The sequence below is a fragment of the Eumetopias jubatus genome, unplaced genomic scaffold (assembly GCF_037043125.1).
Source record: "Eumetopias jubatus isolate StellerSeaLion01/CBP00866 unplaced genomic scaffold, mEumJub1_p1.0 scaffold_12, whole genome shotgun sequence".
Taxonomy (NCBI): Eukaryota; Metazoa; Chordata; class Mammalia; order Carnivora; family Otariidae; genus Eumetopias; species Eumetopias jubatus.
In genome coordinates this window covers 255,828-274,818 of record NW_028274818.1, presented here as the reverse complement: position 1 = coordinate 274,818, position 18,991 = coordinate 255,828, and the positions used below count along the sequence as shown (strand labels likewise).

At 57.0% G+C, this 18,991-nt stretch overlaps 1 protein-coding gene across 1 annotated transcript; it reads right to left on the bottom strand.

The window, feature by feature from the left end:
* Nucleotides 1–12,823: 12,823 nt before the first annotated feature.
* On the bottom strand, nt 12,824–18,200 carry SLC27A3 (solute carrier family 27 member 3). The gene is made up of 10 exons (XM_028090034.2): nt 17,526–18,200; nt 17,007–17,216; nt 16,537–16,695; nt 15,842–15,966; nt 15,405–15,599; nt 15,205–15,295; nt 14,876–15,074; nt 14,560–14,657; nt 14,309–14,439; nt 12,824–13,992 (listed from the first exon to the last, which is right to left on the bottom strand). The coding sequence occupies exons 1-10, from the start codon at nt 18,106–18,108 to the stop codon at nt 13,816–13,818; spliced, it is 1,968 nt and encodes a 655-aa protein (XP_027945835.1). The 5' UTR covers nt 18,109–18,200; the 3' UTR covers nt 12,824–13,815.
* Nucleotides 18,201–18,991: the final 791 nt, after the last annotated feature.

Here is an 18,991-nt window from a genome sequence, read left to right as displayed (position 1 = left end):
CCGCCCCCTGGGCGTGGACCTTACCTACAGTGGAGCTGCCTGGGGGGCGCACTTGCCGGGGCTTTGTGGGGACTTCAGAGGGAGGTAGTGTGTTGGGGTGGCAAAGGCACCCACTTTGGGTGGGGGTGGGACACAGGAACCTGGGGCACATGTTGTCGTGGGCCAGCCGAATGTTATCCCCAAGACTCAGCACCTTCCCATCAGGGACGCCCTGGGCCGCGCAGTCGAACATGGCTGCCTGGAGGCTTGAACAAGGACCGTGGCCACTGGACAAACCGGGGGTGGGGACGGGTGTCAGGGAGGCAGAGGGGAGGGCATTGCTGGGCCGAGGGGTGGACAGCACCGTAAGGCCCTGCGTCTTGTCACCTCCTGCCCTCCATGCAGGTTCCCATGGGGGGAGAAGGGGCCCAGGGCCCTCCCCACCTGGCCTCAGGACTCACCAGCAGGACACCTGATGCCATGCGCGGGACACAGGTGCCCGGCCGATTGGCGGCACAGACATAGATACCCCAGTGCTGGACAGACCCTTCGGAAATCATGAGGTTCCCAGTGCCCAGGACCTGGATAACCCCCCACCGATGGAGCGGCCATCTGAGGGGAGGCCAGGGGTCAGCACTGGGAGAGGGCCAAGGGCTGAGGGCTCTGGCGGGCGGGGTGGGGCGGCTGCACACCCAGCAGCTTCGGGAGACGAGTGGCTGTGGGTGGCCGGTGGCAATGCACTCCAGCCGCTGTCTGATGCGCAGCATGTGTCAGGTTCTGAGGCTCCTGCAGCAGCCGTGGGGATCCTCGCGCTGTGAGGTGCAAACAGCAAGCAGGGAGGGAAGCAGAACTGGACCACTCTGTGCCCAGTCCACCCTTCTGCTCCCAGCCCTCAAGGGACCAGGCCTCAGAGCCGTGCTGGGCGGCTGGGCCTCATTCCTGCTTCATGGATAAAGAAGACGGCTCGCCCAAATGCTGTGTCAGGAAACACCAGGGCTGAGGTTCAACAGGTGGGAGGGGGGAGGGGCGGCTAAGCGCGCCTCCCCCCCCACCAGCCCCAGATGGCTCTCCCCGGGCTGGCTGGAGACCCTCCCTCAGGACGCAAGCCAGGTCCTCCTGAGAACTCAGTGATGTCCCAGCTGCTCAGGAGGGATGTAAACATGTTTGAAACTCACTGCCATTAGGGTTTAAACCATGTCCTCATTGTTACCACCCTCTCCCATTTTATTAGGTGATTCAGCAAATCAGTGGCGGCTGCTGTGTGCCCTGTCCTCACCGCGGAACATGGCTACGAACCTGCAGAAAATGCACCTTTGTTTTCCCTTACCTGGTCACCCCATTCCTATTTTGTACTTTGTAATTTATGCAACTTTGTAACATATCTTAAACCCTTTCATAAATGTCCTTTCTTAAGAAAGTCTCATACAAAATTTTGTTTCTCTAAAGTGAAAGTCTCTCAAGAACTGGTATAAAGTCTTACACACCTTTAAATATTCCTTGAGGGCGCCTGGGAGGCTCAGTTGGTTGAACGACTGCCTCCGGCCCAGGTCATGATCCTGGAGTCCCGGGATCGAGTCCCGCGTCGGGCTCCCTGCTCGGCGGGGAGTCTGCTTCTCCCTCGGGCCCTCCCCCCTCTCATGTGCTCTCTCTCTCACTCTCTCTCAAATAAATAAATAAAATCTTAAAAAATAAAAAATAAATAAATATTCCTTGAGACCTAGAATAGTTTTCCCTTTCTTCCTCCCTCTCTTCCCTCCATCCATCTATCCCACAACCAGATATCGAGGACCTATTCCAGGCCAGGCACCCCTCAAATTGCCTCTCAGGATCTGTCGTTCGGGCCGAGACCATCCTGCAATGTCCTGGCCTTGGCCACAGAGGCTGTGCTCCTTCTGGTCACACTGTTCACGGAGGCAGAGCCCGGACCCCAAGAGACACTGCAGCCCCCACCTGAGCCCTTGCACCTGCCAAGACTTGTGCTGTGACCCCCGCCCACATCTAATCCTCACTGCAGACTGTGAGGCAAGTGCTTTTATTTCTCCAAACTTACAGAGGAGAGGAAACCAGCATCAGAGAGAAGTAACTTGTCTGATGGCAGAGGGGCTAGCTGAAAAGGGGCTGGGACTGGGTCCCGGAAGGGTCCACAGCGGGCAGCACACCCTCCCGCCGCTCCGAGCTGGAAGTTTGGGAAGCCCCTCCCCCTGCTGCCTCTCAAGTGCAAGGCCTGCCCCAGGGGAGTGTGTGAGCCGCAGGGAATGGTCTGGGACCTCGGTTCTCAGCTCCTGCCCCTGGGGAAGGGTCCACACAGACCCCAGCTCCTCTCCTGACCTTTCCCAACAGGTGCCTCCTCCTCCTGACGTCCTGGAAGCTTCCTGCCTCTGCCCCGACGGCCGGCACTGGCCCGGAGCACCGAGCATCTGGAGGCGTGGTACCCTGCCCTGCCCTCCTGCCCCAGATGCTTGACCAGCAGGAAATGGGAGGCGGGAAGAACCGCCCCCTCCCCTCGCCGGGGCTTCCCTCTGCCCTTTCCCACCTTGTGCTTTCAGTTTCTAAATAGTTCCGGATCAGAGAGCTGCCCCTCTCAGTCTTCCATTTAAAAATTATACATCCTTTGGTGACATGTTGTCAGCGGTGTTTTGGACGTGGACGCCGCGGCGCCTGGTGCCGCCCCAGGGCCGTCGTTAGTTGTACTGTGGGGCCCCCTAGTGGACGAATCGGTAGGCCCTCCGCCGCGGACACCAGGGCTGACCTGGCTTCAGACTGTGGGATCCGAATGGCCTCGGGCTCCTCCTCGTGGGCTCTGCTTCAGCCCTCACAGCCACTCGGCCTGCATTTGGGGTCATCCTGGGTGTTTCGTCTTCACCCCAAGGAGCACACACACTTCCGTGTAAGTGCAGAGGTGCATCGAAGCATGTACTCCCAGCTGAGACAGAGGATGACTCCAAAACCCAACTCCAAACCCATCAAGGGCTCCCACAGTCCTCTGGATCAAGTCCAAACCCTTTGCCATGATGGGCCTTGCCTACGTCATGTCTTTGTTACCCTGAACTCTGCGTGCTCTGCGGTCTGGCAACTGCCCACATCACCTGCACTTCTGCACCAGGAAATGCAGGGACTGCCGCCCTTCCTACCTCCCTGACCACGGCGTCTCTCTGCTCCCCCTCCAACACTCAGGCTCAGAGAGCTCATCCCTGAAGCCGCTGCCCAGCCCTTGCCCAGGGCCCAAGGCTGAGTTCAAGGCCTGCCCTGGTTGCCACAACACATCCCTCCCTGGGAGGTTGGAAGCTCTGGAAGCCAGTGATGGACCAAACCCGTATCATCTGCTTACTGCTCTGCTCCCAACCCCAGCACAGCCTATGGTAGCAGCTCAGAATGTCTACGCTCCAAACCCTACCTTCACCACCACGTCAGCCACACCCACTCCCAGCACCCAGCCCCTCCTCTCCGCCCGGTGCACACTCTGACGTACAGCTCAACCTCAGCTGGGCATCTTGGCTGCGGCGGGCCACACACGCCCAGAAATGGAGGATTCTGGCACCCCTTGGATCAGGTACTAGAAGCCAGTGACTCCACTCCACTCCACTTCAATGGATTCTGGATGTTGGCAGAAGTGGGACAGACCTAGGGCAGGGGGACCACCCACAGAACCAGCCCTGGGCTCTGCCCCAGCAACTATGTCCCAGAGCCCCAGCTCCTGCTGACTTCTCCACTCTTCAGCCCTGCAGTCTCCTCTCTGTGATTTTCGTGAGCCGTGAGCACTTTGCCTTTCTCCATAAAAAACATTTAAATTGGGGGGGGGCGGGCGCCTGGGTGGCTCAGTCGTTAAGCGTCTGCCTTCGGCTCAGGTCATGATCCCAGGGTCCTGGGATCGAGACCCATATCGGGCTCCCTGCTCCACGGGAAGGCTGCTTCTCCGTCTCCCACTCCCCCTGCTTGTGTTCCCTCTCTCGCTGTGTCTCTCTGTCAGATAAATAAATAAAATCTTTTTTTAAAAGTATTTAAAAAATAATAAAAAATAAAATAAAATTGGGGGTGACTCGGTGGCTCAATTGGTTAAGTGTCCGACTCTTGGTTTCAGCTCAGGTCATGATCTCAGGGTGAGCTCTGTGCTCAGTGGGGAGTCTGCTGGAGATTCTCTCTCTCTCTCTCTCTCTCTGCCCTCCCCCCACTCATGCACACACGCACTCTCTCTCTCAAATAAATAAATAAATCTTAAAAAAAATAATTTAAGGGCGCCTGGGTGGCTGAGTTGGTTAAGCGACTGCCTTCGGCTCAGGTCATGATCCTGGAGTCCCGGGATCGAGTCCCGCATCGGGCTCCCTGCTCAGCGAGGAGCCTGCTTCTCCCTCTAACCCTCCCCCCTCTCATGTGCTCTCTCTCTCTCTCTCTCATTCTCACTCTCTCAAAATAAATAAATAAATCTTTAAAAAAAATAATTTAAAATTGTATTTTATAGGAGTGCCTGGCTGGCTCAGTTTGTAGAGTCTATGACTCTTATTTCAGGGTTGTGAGTTCAAGCCCTATGCTGGGAGGAAAGCTTACTTAAAAAAAAATTATATATATATATACACACATATATAATTGTATTTTATAATTGCATTGGCATAAAAACAATATAATCCATGTTTATATATTCAATATTATATTCATTATTATTATATATTCATTATTATGTTCATTTTTTTCTTCTAGTTTTAAAGATACTTAGAATAAAACATTTTGGTGGGCCCCTGCAAGTACTCTGGGCCCTAGGCACTGGGCATACTATATCTAACAGCTAAGTCGGTGCTGCCTGGACCCACTCTGGGCAACTCTGTGCCCCATGGATGCCCCTGCACCGTCCCATCACTCACTTGCCCGCTGTACCCGGGCCCGCTGGCTCCCCAGCCGCCCATGACGGTTCTGGGCCAGGCACAGGTACTCGTGGGCTAGGGAAGGGGGGCTGCAACACGGGGGCAGGATGGCCAGAGGCAGGGAGCCCTCGAGCATCGGAACGGCACCGCTGTCATTGGCCAGGACCAGCCCATCCCGCGGCTGGGAAGTGGACAGGGGTGACTCACCGCCCCAACTCCCGCCATCCCAACTGCCTGTCTCCCAGCAGGGTCAGCTTCCCAGGACTCCCGACTCCTCCCCTCCCCCTGACCCCCTTCCCCTCCCCCTCCCACTGCCAGGACCCTGGCCCCCAAATAAGGAAGGAACACACACACACTCACACATTCATAGACACACACACTTGGACTAGAAGCCCAACCTCATAGGCCACTCCATGTTCTAGACACAGCTGGGTTCCGTCCCAGATACATACTCCCACAGCGCACACACAAGTCACATACAGATTTCCCTCCAGATTCAAAGTCACCCCTCCACCGACACCCTCCAGGGTTTCTGCACCTCAGCTGTCCCTCGGCGCCCCCCACTCTCCCAGAGCCCTCATCTCCCTTCTCCCCTAACCCCAGCCTTGGAGCCGCAGCAGGAGCACTTCCAGACCCTCAGCCTCTGGCTACTCCCCAAATAGCCCTGGTCTTCTGTCTTCAGCCTGGGGACCCCTAGGCTGTGGGCATCCCCCACCCCACCCCAAGGGGCACCCTGGGGGTGGGGCTCTGGCCTTGCTTTGGAAGCCTGGGATCTGCTCCCACAACCCCCCTCCCACAACCCCTGGGTCTGGGGTAGAAGCTGGAGGCTGCTGTCCTTGGTAGGTCCTCCCTGGAGCTGGGTCTCCCTGTTTTCAGCCTGCACACCCACCCCACTCCCATCTGTACTAGCTCCTCCTCCTGGGACCAGGACCCAGACACCCAGACAATTGGGGCAGGGAAAGGAGAGGAGGTGGAGGCCAATGACAGAAGGGAAAAGTTGGGTAAGTCAAGCCCGCCCCTTTCCCAGCCTCCAGAATCCTCTCCCAGCCCATTAGACACACACTTTTCCCTCCCCAACTTTGCTGAATGAGACTGGAGTTCCAGGGAGCTGGGGTATCTGCCCCTCAAAGCTGTCTCTGGGCCCCAGTGTCCAAACAGGAGTGGTTTGGAGTCTGATTTGGGGGTCCAGGGAGGGGTGTAAGACCTCACCCTCCCAGCAGAGTGCTGTCCCAGGTGCTGAGCCGGGGCCCGGCATGGGGGGCTCATCCCATTAGGGTAGTCACGCCCCCACCCTCTCTGGTCACCATGTAACTTTCCAAAGCTGTTGTGTCTATTCTGGTGGGAACAATGGATTGAGGCCATCAGGGGCCAGGAGGTGACCAGCCACAGCCTCTACGGCCCCATCTAAAGAGAAAAAAGAGGCCCAGACCCCCTCTCCTTGCCAATCTGACCATTTAAAACATGAACAAAATGGGGCTACCCTTCTGCCAAAGGAGCTGGGACTCAGAAAGGGGCTGATTTTGAGACTTGCTATTTCTGCAAGACCTCCCTCCCCTAAATAGCAGCCTCCCCCAAAAAGCAGAGCTTCTGGAAAGATGACAGAGGTGGGGGTGACGGGGTGAAGGGGAGTCTCTGTGAGAGAGGTTAAGGAGAAAAAATAGGGGTGGGTGAATCATGTCGGGGCAGAACTCAACCCCAGAAGCTCCAGCCCTTCTGGTCCTGAGCCCCCTCCCCTGCCTCTCTCCCCTCGGCTTCCTCTGGTGTGGGCGCTGCCCTGCCCAGCTCAGGCTGGTCCCCTTTCCTGCACAGGTCCCCATCCACAGACTTCACCGACTTGCTCAGCCTCCCCTCTGGCTCTCCTCTCCTAGACCGGCCTCCGAGGCCTGGGCTACCCCGCTGTCTGGTGGTAAGAGAGCTTGCAGCCTCCCCCCAGGGCCTTCCTCACCCAGCCCTGCGTCTCTGTCCCGGAACCTTCCTGTGGCCCCTGCCCCTTGGTCAGGGGGGCAGACTTCTCACTCAGACGTCAGGGAGACAGACATGGTCCAAGTCACTTACCAGCTGTGTGTTCTTCAATAAAACGGGGACTGATACGTGATAGAAACAGCTTCTCCTCCTGCCTGGGAGGCTTACTTGAGGTGAGGCTGGGGACAGAGTGTGGCCCGGGGAGCAGTGAGCGTTTGCTCAGGAACTCTCCTTCTTCGGGTCTCCCTCACTCCCTTGCTTCTTCGCACCTGGAGAAGATGCCCCTCTGCAGCACCTGCCTCTTTGCCTCTGACTTCACCCTCCGGCAGGCCCACAGAACGAAGAACGACCAGTGCAGAAGAGCTGGGTACAAGTCAGGAACCAGCCGTCTTGCCTTGGGCTGGCGTCCCTCACCTCCGAGACTGCCCACCTAGGAAGGAGGAGGGCACCTGCCTTCAGAGTCAGTGAGGAGCGCGTGAGGACCATGGACTTCAAGCGCCAAGCAACCACTCTGTCTCCTCCTTCCGCTTCTCCTATCATCTATCAGCCGGTAAGTAACTATCCCCAGCATGGAGCTTGAACTCACGACCCTCAGACCAAGAGTTGCTGCTGTGCGACGGAGCCAACCAGGCATCTCTCCCCTTCTTCTTCTTAAGAATTGTTTGACTGAGGGGCGCCTGGGTGGCTCAGTCAGTTAAGCATCTGCCTTCTGCTCAGGTCATGATCCTGGGGTCCTGGGATCAAGCCCTGTGTCAGCGGGAAGCCTCCCTTTCCCTCTGCCGATCTCCCTGCTTGTGCTCTCTCTCTCTCTGTCAAATAAATAAATCTTAAAAAAAAATAATTGTTTGACTGAGATATAATTATATACCGTGAAGTTCACCCGTGTCAGCGGTACAGTTCAAAGTGTCACTATCTCTACAGAGATGCATGACTACCACTGTAATCTTTTTAGAATATTTTCATCAGGGGCGCCTGGGTGGCTCAGTCCTTGCATGTCTGCCTTTAGCTCGGGTCGTGATCCCGGGGTCTTGGGATTGGGCCCCGCATCGGGCTCCCTGCTCCGCGGGAAGCCTGCCTCTCCCTCTGCCTGCCTCTCCCCCGATTGTGCTCTTTCTCTCTCTGTATCAAATAAATAAAAATAAAATCTTTTTAAAAAAGAGTATTTTCATCACCCCCAAAAGAGACGTACCCATTAACATTCACTCCCCATCTGCACCCCTTGCCCCAGGTGACCACTCATCTACTTCCTGTGGTCTTTTGTGTCTGGCTTTTCTCACTGCTCCTCTACTAGGACTGTACCTAGCCCTTCATGGCTGAACCGTCCATCATATGGGGACACTGCAGCTTGTTTATCCACTCACCACAAAAGTTTCTGCTTTCTGGCCGTTATGACTAATGTGCTGTGAACATGAGTGTGTACGTTTTTGCATGAAGATACGCTTTCCATGCTCTTAGGTATATACCTAGGGATGGAATTTCTGGGTCATAAAGTAAACTCTGCATTTCGAGGAACTGCTAAACCATTTTCCAAAGTGGCTGTGGCATTTTACATTCTTTTTTTTTTTTTAAAGGTTTTATTTATTTACCTGACAGAGAGAGACACAGTGAGAGAGGGAACACAAGCAGGGGGAGTGGGAGAGAGAGAAGCAGGCTTCCCGCGGAGCAGGGAGCCCGATGCGGGGCTCGATCCCAGGACCCCGGGATCATGACCTGAGCTGGAGGCAGATGCGCAACAACTGAGCCACCCAGGCGCCCCAGCATTTTATATTCTAAGCACTTCTTTTTATACCCCTTAAGATAAGACTTAACTTTTTTTTTTTTTTAAAGATTTTATTTGAGAGACAGAGAGAGAGTATGAGTGGGGAGCCGGGGAGGGTCAGAGGGAGAGGGAGAAGCAGGCTCCCTGCTGAGCAAGGAACCTGATGCAGGACTCATCCCAGGACCCCAGGATCATGACCTGAGCTGAAGTCAGTTGCTTAACTGACTGAGCCACCCAGGCACCCCAAGAGTTAACTTTTTATTGGTCCCAGCCCCTTGAGAATTTGATGAGACCTTCCTCCAACCCCCTCCCCCGCAAGGAGATGTGCTCACATTCCCACCCACGTTTGCATTTGCCCTGGGTTGGGAGGTGCTGTCTCAGGGATAGAGCCCCAACATCCTTGACGTTTAGGAAATGTTGGCAGGATTGATTGGCTTCCCCAACAGTTAACAACTGGCCCAACCCTGGAAAAACTTCCCTGGAATGTCTCTGCAGCAGGTGAAACCCTCTGAGGAGGCCTCCAGGGCGTTGGCATCTTGTCTCCTTTTTCTCCCCTCAGTCTCTCCTCTCAGCCAGGACCTCTGTCTCTCCCCACACCCCTTTTCCTGCCCTTCTTTCTCTGCCTCCCCGTCTGTGGCAGGCACAGGAATGGGCCCTGAAGAGCTCCATGCCCTAATCCCTGGAACTAATGAATATGTTAAGTGACATGGCAAAAGGGGGAATTCAGGTTGCGAATGAAATAAAGGTGACTAATCACCTGACCTTAGAGTAAGGAGATGATTGCATTATCCTGGTTCTTCAGGTAATTGCAAGGGTCCTTAAACATGGAAGAGGCTGGTGGCAGTCAGAGAAAATGGTCAGAGTGGTGTGATTCGAGAAGGACCTAATCTAAGGTGGTTGACTTTGCAGAGGAAAGGGGGGAGGGAGCCAGCATGTGCGGGTGACCTCTAGAAGCTGGAAAAGACTAGGAATAGATTGACCCCTGAGCCTCTGGAAGGGAACACAGCCCTGCTGACACCCTGATCTTAGCCCCGGGAAACCTGTGTCTGACGTCCAGGCTGCAGAGCTGTAGGACAATACCCTGCCCTGTTCCAAGCCATTTGTTACAGCAGCAAACAGAACTCAGCAGGATCGCTGTCTGTTCTGTTTCATTTCACATCTGGTTTGGTTTTGCTTCTCCGCCACCAGCGTGTGAGTTCCATGAGGTCAGGGACTCTGTGAGTTGCTGCCGTGAGCCCAAAGCCTGGAGCACAGGATGTCTGACAAGGGGAAGATGGAAGCAGAGCCAACCAGCCTTGAAAACTCAATCCCAGAGGTGCCTGGGTGGCTCAGTCGTTAAGTGTCTGCCTTCGGCTCAGGTCATGATCCCAGGGTCCTGGGATCGAGCCCCGCATCGGGCTCCCTGCTCTGCAGGGAGTCTGCTTCTCCCTCTGCCTCCCACTCGTGCACTCTCTCTCTCTCAAAATAAATAAATAAAATCTATATATTAAAAAAAGGCCACCTAATCTGTTTTAATATGAAATGTTCAGAATAGGCAAATCCATAGACACACAAAGTAGATTAGTGATTGCCAGGGACTGCAGTGAGGGGGGATAGAGAGAGACTGCTAATGGGTAGGGATTTCTTCTGGGGGTGATGAAAATGTTCTAAATTAGATAATGGCTCTGCTGCCCAATTTATGAACATAGTAAAAAAAAGTCTGCACCTTACACTTTAAAAAGGTGCATTTTATGCTATGTGAGTTATATCTTAATTTAAAAATGTTTCTCATAGACTTAACTACAGAGAACACACTTGTGGTCACCAGATGTGGTGCGGACAGGTGATGGGGAGGAAGGAGGGCACCTGCGGTGATGAGCTCCCGGGGAATGTATGGAAGTGCTGGATCACTATACTGTGCACTTGAAACTACTAGAACGCCTACGTAAGTTTTTTTTTTGTTTTTTTAAAGATTTTATCCATTTATTTGACAGAGAGAGACACAGCGAGAGCAGGAACACAAGCAGGGGGAGCGGGAGAGGGAGAAGCAGGCTTCCCGCGGAGCAGGGAGCCCGATGCGGGGCTCGATCGCAGGACCCCGGGACCACGACCTGAGCCTCACGACCTGAGCCGAAGGCAGACGCCTAACGACTGAGCCGCCCAGGCGCCCCAACACTCGTGTACGTTAACAGGAATGAAAACAGTTTTAAAAATGCAGCAGATAACAAAGACAATTTGCAAAAAAACCCCAAGAACTTTTAAAAAGATTTTACTTGAGAGAGAGAGGGCACACACGTGAGGGGAGGACACGCAGGCCCGGCGCTGAGCACGGAGCCCCACGGGCGGTTCCATCCCATGACCCCGAGATCAGGACCTGAGCCAAAGCCAAGAGTCAGAGGCTCAACCCACTGAGCCCCCCAGGCGCCCCCCAAGTCAACATTTCTCCCCGCTTTTGTCCCTAGAGGCCCGAAGAAGAGGACTGCGGACACGCGGCCCCCACCGCCCTCCCCTCCCGGCGCTTCAGAGAGAGCCCAAGGCGCCCCGCACCAAGGCGCAGGCTCCATTCTTGGTCGGCAGGCGCCCCGCGGCTCGCCCCGCCTACGCCAGAGGACTCCTCCCACTGGTCCGGCCTGCTCCACCTCCCTCGAGCCCGGGCACGTGCCTGGCGGCCAGCCGGGGGCGCCAGTGCGCGCTTGCGCCGAGACGCGAGCGCGCCCAGGGAGCCTGCGGGCCGGTGCGCGCCCGGAAGTGGCCGCGCCGCCGGCGCTTCCGGCCTCTGCCGAGCCGGCCGTGTGAGGGGGCCCTGGGCCGCGAGCTCCGCGCCGAGCCCGGGCGGTAAAACCTGGGGCGTGCCGCGCCAGAGGCTGGTGTCGGCGCCCGCGGAGTAGGTGTCCTGGGCCGTGCGGTCTGTCACGACGGCCCGCCTTGGCTCGGTGCAGGAAGGCGGCCGCAGACCTCGGAATCCCACGTGGTCTTCACACGTCCTGAAGCCTCCTTTCACCTCTTCAGTCGCGTAAAATGCAAAATGCGTGCGTCGCCCCCGGCACCTGGGCCCACGGCCGGGGCGGGGCCGGGGCTCCGTCTCCACCGCCCTCCCCTGCAGCCGCCCGGAGAGGGAAGGACTGGAGCCTTAGCCCAGTTCCTCTTGGCACGCTGTCTCGGCCTCCCATTCCATTTTATTTCAGTGGATTTTTTTTTTTAAATAACCTAATTCTTCTAAGATTTATTATTTTTAATTGTGGTAAGTGGACAACCTAATTCTTTTGGATTTAAAGCATGCCTTTTTGCAGCTGTCAGTTTCTGCTGATCACGTCTGCACTGAGGCTGCATCTTGAAGACACATGCTGGTCCCCGTCACCTGCTCTGAGCCTGGGGACAGACTTCTCTCCTCCAGCTGCGTCTTCGCTAAAGCATCGGCTCGAGGGCCCGCACCAGGGACCACTGACACGTTATGCTTGGTGTTTGTGGGTCTGAAGAGTGAGGCCACTGTTCATTGGAAATACGTGACTCATATGTAATTTAAAATTTGCTAGTAGCCACATGTACAAAAGTAAAAATAAACAAGTTTAATGTTAATGTTTTATTTAACTCAATACATCCAAAATGCAATTTCAACATGTAAGGAATATAAAATAAGAATATAAAATTAAAAAATGCATTTTGGGGGGGTGCTAAGTCTTTGAAACCTGGTGTATATTTTACACTTACAGCGCGTCTTGCTTTAGACTAGCCACATTTCAAGCACTCAGTAGGCAGGTGTGGCTAGTGGCCACCATATTGGACACATCGCAGACTTAGGTGAAATGAAACAGGGATTGTGGAGAAAAAAATGTGTGTGATTCCATGAGGGGAGAGATGGCTCCTCAGCTCAGTCCTGGGAAATGGGCTGAGTTAAGGTTTTTAAGAGGGCAGCTGCAGGACATGGCCCTGCCAGCCAAGTGACACACCCGCCCAGGCCCCCCATGGCAACCCCCCCATACACTTAACTATTGCACTCTTTCTGGCCGATTAGAGGTGAACGGAATGAGGTAATTCCTCATTTATTGGTCAGTGTGTGAAGTCACCTGCACCTCAATTAGTGTGTTGTTGATGCTGAATTGGGTTTTCTGATGGAGGGTGGGGCACTGCATATGTTTTAGAACAGGAGTTAGCCATCGGGACCCGAAGTTGTTGGTGGGGCCCGTCCCCTGACCTCTCATGTTGGGGAGAGGAATTTGAGGGAGAAAGACAGCCCAAGGGAAAGTAGCAAAAAATGTTGACCCACAGCTCAAAACAGAAGGGACTTTACTTAAAAAATTAAAAAAAAAAAATCTCTACACCCAATGTGTGGGTCAAACCCACAACCCCGAGATTAAGAGTCCAGTGTTCTACTGACTGAACCAGCCAGGCACCCCAACAGGTGGGACTTTAGTTTTAGGGGAAGCAGGAGTTTCGTCTAGATGATGAACTTTACTGATGCTTCATTTGGAGGCTAAGGACAGGCCTTTTTCCTTTTGGTTCCCCCATTCTTCCTGCTGCCACATGCACACATGCACTGTGAGCCTTGCTCCCAGGAAAGCCTTCAAAGTCTCCTCAGAGCCTTTGGGGCTCCAACTTGGGCTGCTGCTCTGGCAAAGTAGGACTAAGATTAGGTAAAATTAGAAACATCTGAGCTGGTGGGGCTGTGTTGCCCCCACCCTTTCCCCCTCATTGACTGGTTTTATCAGAGGCTGTGAGGGAAGAGGGGTGCCTAGAGTACCCCTGTCCTCAAAATCAAACCTTCGTTTTGCCCGGTTGACTCTTCTCCAGCCCAGCCACACCTGCGTCTGTGGGGACAGGCTGGCCGGCCACAGGGAGCAGCATTTCCGTGCCTCTGCCCACCTGTGCCACTTGGTCAAGCCCTCCAGCCCCACAGCTCCCCCGACGGAGCTGCCCAGTGCTCAGGGCGTGAAGCTGGGGTGGGCACACACAGCACAGACCGACATCCACCACCAGGCGCTCTCCAAGGACAGGGATCACACGGGGTGACCTGAGAGGAAAAACACTGCGGTCCAGACGCGGAGCCCAGGCCCCACATAGTCAGGGCAGAGGTGTGTGGCTCTGTGCCAGGAAAAAGCAGTTTCACAGACAGGGAAGCCCAAAACCGCAGATCAGAAAGACAGAGCTAGACTGGCTCTGGTCCCGTTTATTACAAAATAATGATTCCAAATCTGGTATAAAAAAGACCCCAGACAGTCCCCATTACACCTGCCATGCCCCCAACTCACAAAGTCGCTCCCTCAGGCACCTGAGCATGCGGGGTTCTCAGATGCGAAGGTCCCCAGCCAGGAGGGCACTGTACCGGGCAGGTGTGAGGGGCAGGTAGGCACCCCCAGCCTGGTCCAGAACATAGAGGGGGTCAGGCAGTGTGCTTGGGTCAAAGCCCTCCTTTGTCATCCGCACCTTCTGTTGCTTGAAGGTCTCCGTGGTGGCCAGAGACTCCTGAGGAGGGGCATCAAAAGGAGTTGAAGGAAGGCATATTCTGCCCAGTGGTTCAGGTGAGTCACCTGAATTTTGTCAAGGGGCAGGGAAAAGGAGATATGAGGTCAGAGTTTAGGGGACGGGGTGACAAGGAAGAGGAGACAAGCCTGGAGGAGGGCAGAGGGAATGAAGGGGGGCAAAGGAGTGCATGTCTGGGAAGGAGCTGTTCTTTCTCTTCACGGAGAGTATCATGTGAGGATCCCTGTGTGGGGGTTTGGGCGCCACCAGCTGCTGCAGATACCGGGGGGCGAGGGGTGGAGCAGGAGCAGCTGATTACCTGGAGCCTTAGGAATCGAGGCCAGGCATACGGTGGCAAGTTCTCAGAAACATGGGCGTAGAGCTGCACAAGGTCCAGTGAGTGGGGGGGACGTAGAACCAGGGCCGCCATTCCAGCTCTGCCTTCGTGCCCTGGTGGTCAGTGGGGAAAGGCCAGCTGTGGACCACCCTCCGGCTTCATGTTCCCTGGGCCCAAGTGATACCAGGTCAGGGCAGTGGGCCAGCTGCCTCCCACCTCCCGTGTCTCGGCACCTGGCACGGTGACTCCATAGACGTTCACCTCCTGAAGAAAATCCAGGGACTCCAAGGCTTCTGCCACCTCAGTCGTGGCTACGTTCTCCCCTTTCCACCTGCAAGAGGGCAGAGACCCTGGGCCTTAGAAGGGGGGGGGGACACAGGGTGCCAGATGCTCACAGGGAAGAAGTGTTCCAGAGGTCGGTCTGACAGAGGAGGTTAGATGAGGGGCTGGGTTTGGGTGCGTTTGGGTGTGAGTTAGGGAGATAGGTTTAGGGGCTTTGGGTCACAGAGACTGGACGTCTGGGAAAGGACTCAAAGTCATGGCAGATACCTGAAGGTGTCTCCAGTACGGTCGTGGAAGCGGAGAAAACCCTGGTCATCGCACACCAGCAGGTCCCCAGTGTTGAAGAAAACATCCCCAGGCCGGAACACATCCTTTAGCAGCTTTCCCCGGCCCAGCTCTGGCCCCCCAGCGTAGCCCAGGAATGGGGACTGCTGGCTTACTGGGGCCACCAGCAGCCCTGGCTCACCTGGCAGAGTCACTGGGGTCAGGGGTGATTGCCCACCTCGCCCAGAGCCTCCTGCCCCTCACCCCACTGTCTAATCCCAATCCTCCTTTGCCAGCTGCACCACCCCCACCCACCCCACCTGAGCACGAACCTGGACATGTGGCCACACAGTGCCCCTGAGTGTCCCGAATCGGCTCCCCTGTGGTGACATCATAGCGAATCAAAGAGAAGGGGAAGACATGCTGGGGGAAGGGAGACCCAGGCACTGGGTCATTTCAGTTGCACGAGCCCCCTCCCTGCCGGCCCCCACCTTCCATGGGATCTCCAGTTTCTTTCCCACCCTTCCCTCACCTTGTAAAGCCAGGACGCACGTCCCACAGCACCCAGCTGTCCTGTGTAGTTGAAAGTGGCAACGTTGCCCTCTGTTAGTCCGTAGGTCTCCAGCACCTGCAGGGGCCCAAAGCGCCGCACAAAACGCTCCCAGGTGTCTGGGCGCAGCCCACTGCCCACCGCCAGCCGGACCTTATGTCCATGTTCTGCCTTGCTCTGAGATGAGGAAAGATGGGCAGAAGGTTCAGCACCAAGACGCCAGCTCCCAAAAGCGAAGTCCTGTTTCCCACTCCCCTGGAGCCCCTTCCACGGGGACCTCACTCAGATACCCTGTCATCCCACGCCCCTCACCCCACCCTGCCGTTCTCTTCCAACTCCCAGACCACCGTCTCAGCGTCTCCCACGAAGTGCCCATCTCCCTGCCTGGGCAGCTCTGCCCCGGACCTGTGCCCACGCACCGGGGGCTGGTTGACAAGGTATCGGCACAGTTCCCCGATGTACTGGAACACTGTCACCCTGTGCTGCTGGCAGTCCTCCCAGAACTGGCCAGCCGAGAACTTGGACTTCAGCACCACTGTGGCCCCTGCCAGAAGAGGAGGAGGGGGGAGGAAGGACGGTTAGGGTGAGGGCTTTGGGGGCGCCCTGGCCACCTCCTTCCCAGACACTAGTCCTCAGTGCAGTGTGTAGTCCCTGGGAAGGCCCTGCTGGGACATTCAACAGCAGGCCCAACTTGGCCTTCTTCCTTTCCCACCTGTGCCTCAGGGAGGTCAGTGCCCTTTCTCTACTTCCTGTCCCCACACAGTCCATGCTCTGTACCCTGCCCCCAAGTGCCAACCTTCTCCATTTGCTTCTTCCTGGGCTGACGTCCACAGCCCTTCCCCACCCCGCCCTTGGAGTCTGGAGTTCTGTGAACGATATGGCCTCCCTAGCCAGTCTGTAGGTTGTGCAGGTGATGCTACTCCACTGTACCAGGAGCTCTTGGAGAGTAGGCCCCTGCCTCCTTCTTCCTCAATTCTCTACCCTGAAGGACTCAGGAAGCATCCCGAGGTGAGCATACCACTTAGGTACTTAATAAATGTTTGCTAGAAAAAACATCTGCTGGAGGACTAAAGGTGGGGGGTTGGACTGGGGTGGGAGTTGGGGAGAGACTGACCAATGCCCAAGCAGCCCACAATGCCCAACAGGGAGCCGGACATGTGGTAGAGTGGGAGGGCAAGGTAGATCACATCCTCCTGGTGGGCTCCACACAGCTGGTAGAACGCCTGGCACTGCAGAATCTTCAGATGACTGATCCTAGCAGCCTTGGGGAGGCCTGTGGGTGGTGGGGGGAGACCCGGGGAAGGGTCTGAGCTTCAGGCCCTGCCTCCCTCTGCCCCTGCTGGGTTTCCCAAAAAAGAGGCAGAGGCAAGGCTGAAGCTGCAAAGAAGGGAGGCCAAGCTGTCCTGGGAATGTGGGAAGTTCAGGGAGGTGGAGAAATGAGTATGATCCCCGGGACCAGGAACCAGCGTGGAGGGGCGGGGAGGGTTTGGAGGAGTGGCCTGGACACTGAGGCCATAGTTCCTGTCCCCAGCCCCTTCCTTGCCTTCCTCTGCCTAGTTTCTGGGAGGTAAGGCCAGTGCTCACCCGTGGTGCCAGAAGTGAAGATGTACAGGCACGTGTCCATTATGCTCTGGGGGGCAGAGAGGTACCCCGGCACTGGCTCATCCACTTCAGCGGAGGCCTCAGCCAGCAAATCGCTGATTCCAGCAGGATGAGTTTCAGGGCCTGCAGCCCAAAGACGGAGCCCCATGGCTCTCAGGGCTGGCAGGTCAGGCTCCAGAGACTCCAAGAACTCTGGATGAGGTGGGAGGGCATAGCTTGGCGACCCAGAATTCTTCTCCACCCCACAGCCTATTTGCAGCCCCCCTCGCCCCTCCCCACCACTTCACTGCTCTTGGGCGAGAAGAGTATGAACATCCCATTACCGTTCTGGGAACCAAAGACCCAGCTCCATCCCTTCGCAAACCCAAAGACTCAAATCCCCAAGCACCCTTTCCGAACCCCCTCGAGGAGGCTCCGCCTCCTTCCCCCTCCCCGTCCCCCACCGACGCGCCCCTTTCCGAGGCCGGTCCCGCCCCCGCTGGCCGTGCGCTCCGGCCTTACCTGGCGCCAGCACCAGCGCGCGCGCGCCGCAGCTGCGGAGGCAGTGCAGGAGGGGACCCCGGCGCAGGGCGGCCGGCACAAAGGCTGTGCGCAGGCCGGCCTTGGCTAGCCCGAACCAGAGCCACAGGAACTCTGGGCAGGCGGGGAGGAGCAGCGCCACGGTGGCCCCGGGTGCGAGAGGGGCCGCGGCGCCGGCAACTCCCGCGGCCCGCTCATCCTCTGCGCCGCCGCCGAGCCCCGCGTCCCAGCCCCGGGCGCGCAGGAAAGCGCGCGCAGCCCGGTTGCTCTCGCGCTCGGCCTCCGCGTAGCTGAAGCGTCGCGCACCGTGAATGAGGAAGATGTGTGCTGGGCGCTGCCGGGCCAGTTGCGCGAGGCGCCAGGCCAGGCTGCAGCCCCCCTCGGGGCCCCTCGGGTCGGCGGCGGCCGCGGCCAGGGCACGCGCTCGAAGAGCCCGTTTGCAGCGTAGGGCGCGCACCGCGAAGGCCAAGTCCGCCGCGAGCCAGCGCAGCCGGGGCCAGATGTGCAGCTTCCGCAGCAGCAGGAGTGGCAGCAGCAACAGGGACAGCAGCAGGAGGGCGGCCATGGTGCCCTCGTCCCTGGCTCGGCCCAGAGGCTCCCTTCCGATAACGGGCCGCTCGCTTTTGCTCGGAGACCTCTCCCTCCTGGGAGCGCGCGTGCGCCGGCACACGCCCCTTCCCACCCAGCTCCTCCCTCCCCCCCTCCCGGTTCTCCACGGGCTGGGAGCCGAGGCCGGGAGTGCGTGGGGGGCGGCCCCGCGCTCTGCGCCCTCCCTACAGCCGCGCTCCGCCCTGTGCGCGCTCCCTCCCAGACAACCAGCGGCCCACACCCTCCCAGGTCCCGGTTCAGGTTTTCTCCCCAAGGGCGATTCTGGCATCTGGCTGAACTGTGGCGTCCCGGCCTGAGGATGCCATTGCTCTCCCCCAAAACTGGCCGGAGAACCCGGCCCCTTGCCCGTTTGGCGCTGCAAGACCCGGTCCGATTGCCAGACCCGTGCCCTCCCCCAGCGCCAGCAGCAGCCCCAGGGGATGGGTGGGGGCCCAGCCAGCCAGAGTTCTGGAGGGGCGACTGCGGAGGCCCCTCCTTCCGGGCAAGGGCACAATAATTGGGGCCAGCCAGCGAATGCTTTCCATCCTGGTTTTAATTGGGGCAGAGGGAACGGGAAGGGGGAGAGGAAGAGGCCTCCCGCAACTGAGGTTTTTAAAGGAAGGAATAACAGCTTTGAGGAAGGGGGACACTGGATTCTGCAGGAGCCCTCTGTCCTCCACCAAGACCTCACTCCTCTCTCTTCCGTTGGCCACCCAGCCTCCTGGGCAGCCTAGGGGATTCTTTTCTGCTGGGACACAGGAGATGGCAAGTGGCCAGACGGTGGAACAAAGACGGTTGGTTCCTTCTTGCTGGCATCTGAACTCTCCCCACCAGGCCCACTTCTGTCCATCAGAATCTGA

What these genes read in the sequence shown, in the direction of transcription:
- SLC27A3 (XM_028090034.2), bottom strand. Translation starts at nt 18,108, where the DNA reads ATGGCCGCCCTCCTGCTGCTGTCCCTGTTGCTGCTGCCACTCCTGCTG. An exon ending in TGTGGGCTGCTTGGGCATTG is followed by an intron (nt 15,967 to 16,536) that starts GTCAGTCTCTCC and finishes CTCTTCTGGCAG; the next exon opens with GGGCCACAGTGGTGCTGAAG. An exon ending in CTGTGTGGCCACATGTCCAG is followed by an intron (nt 15,075 to 15,204) that starts GTTCGTGCTCAG and finishes TGACTCTGCCAG; the next exon opens with GTGAGCCAGGGCTGCTGGTG.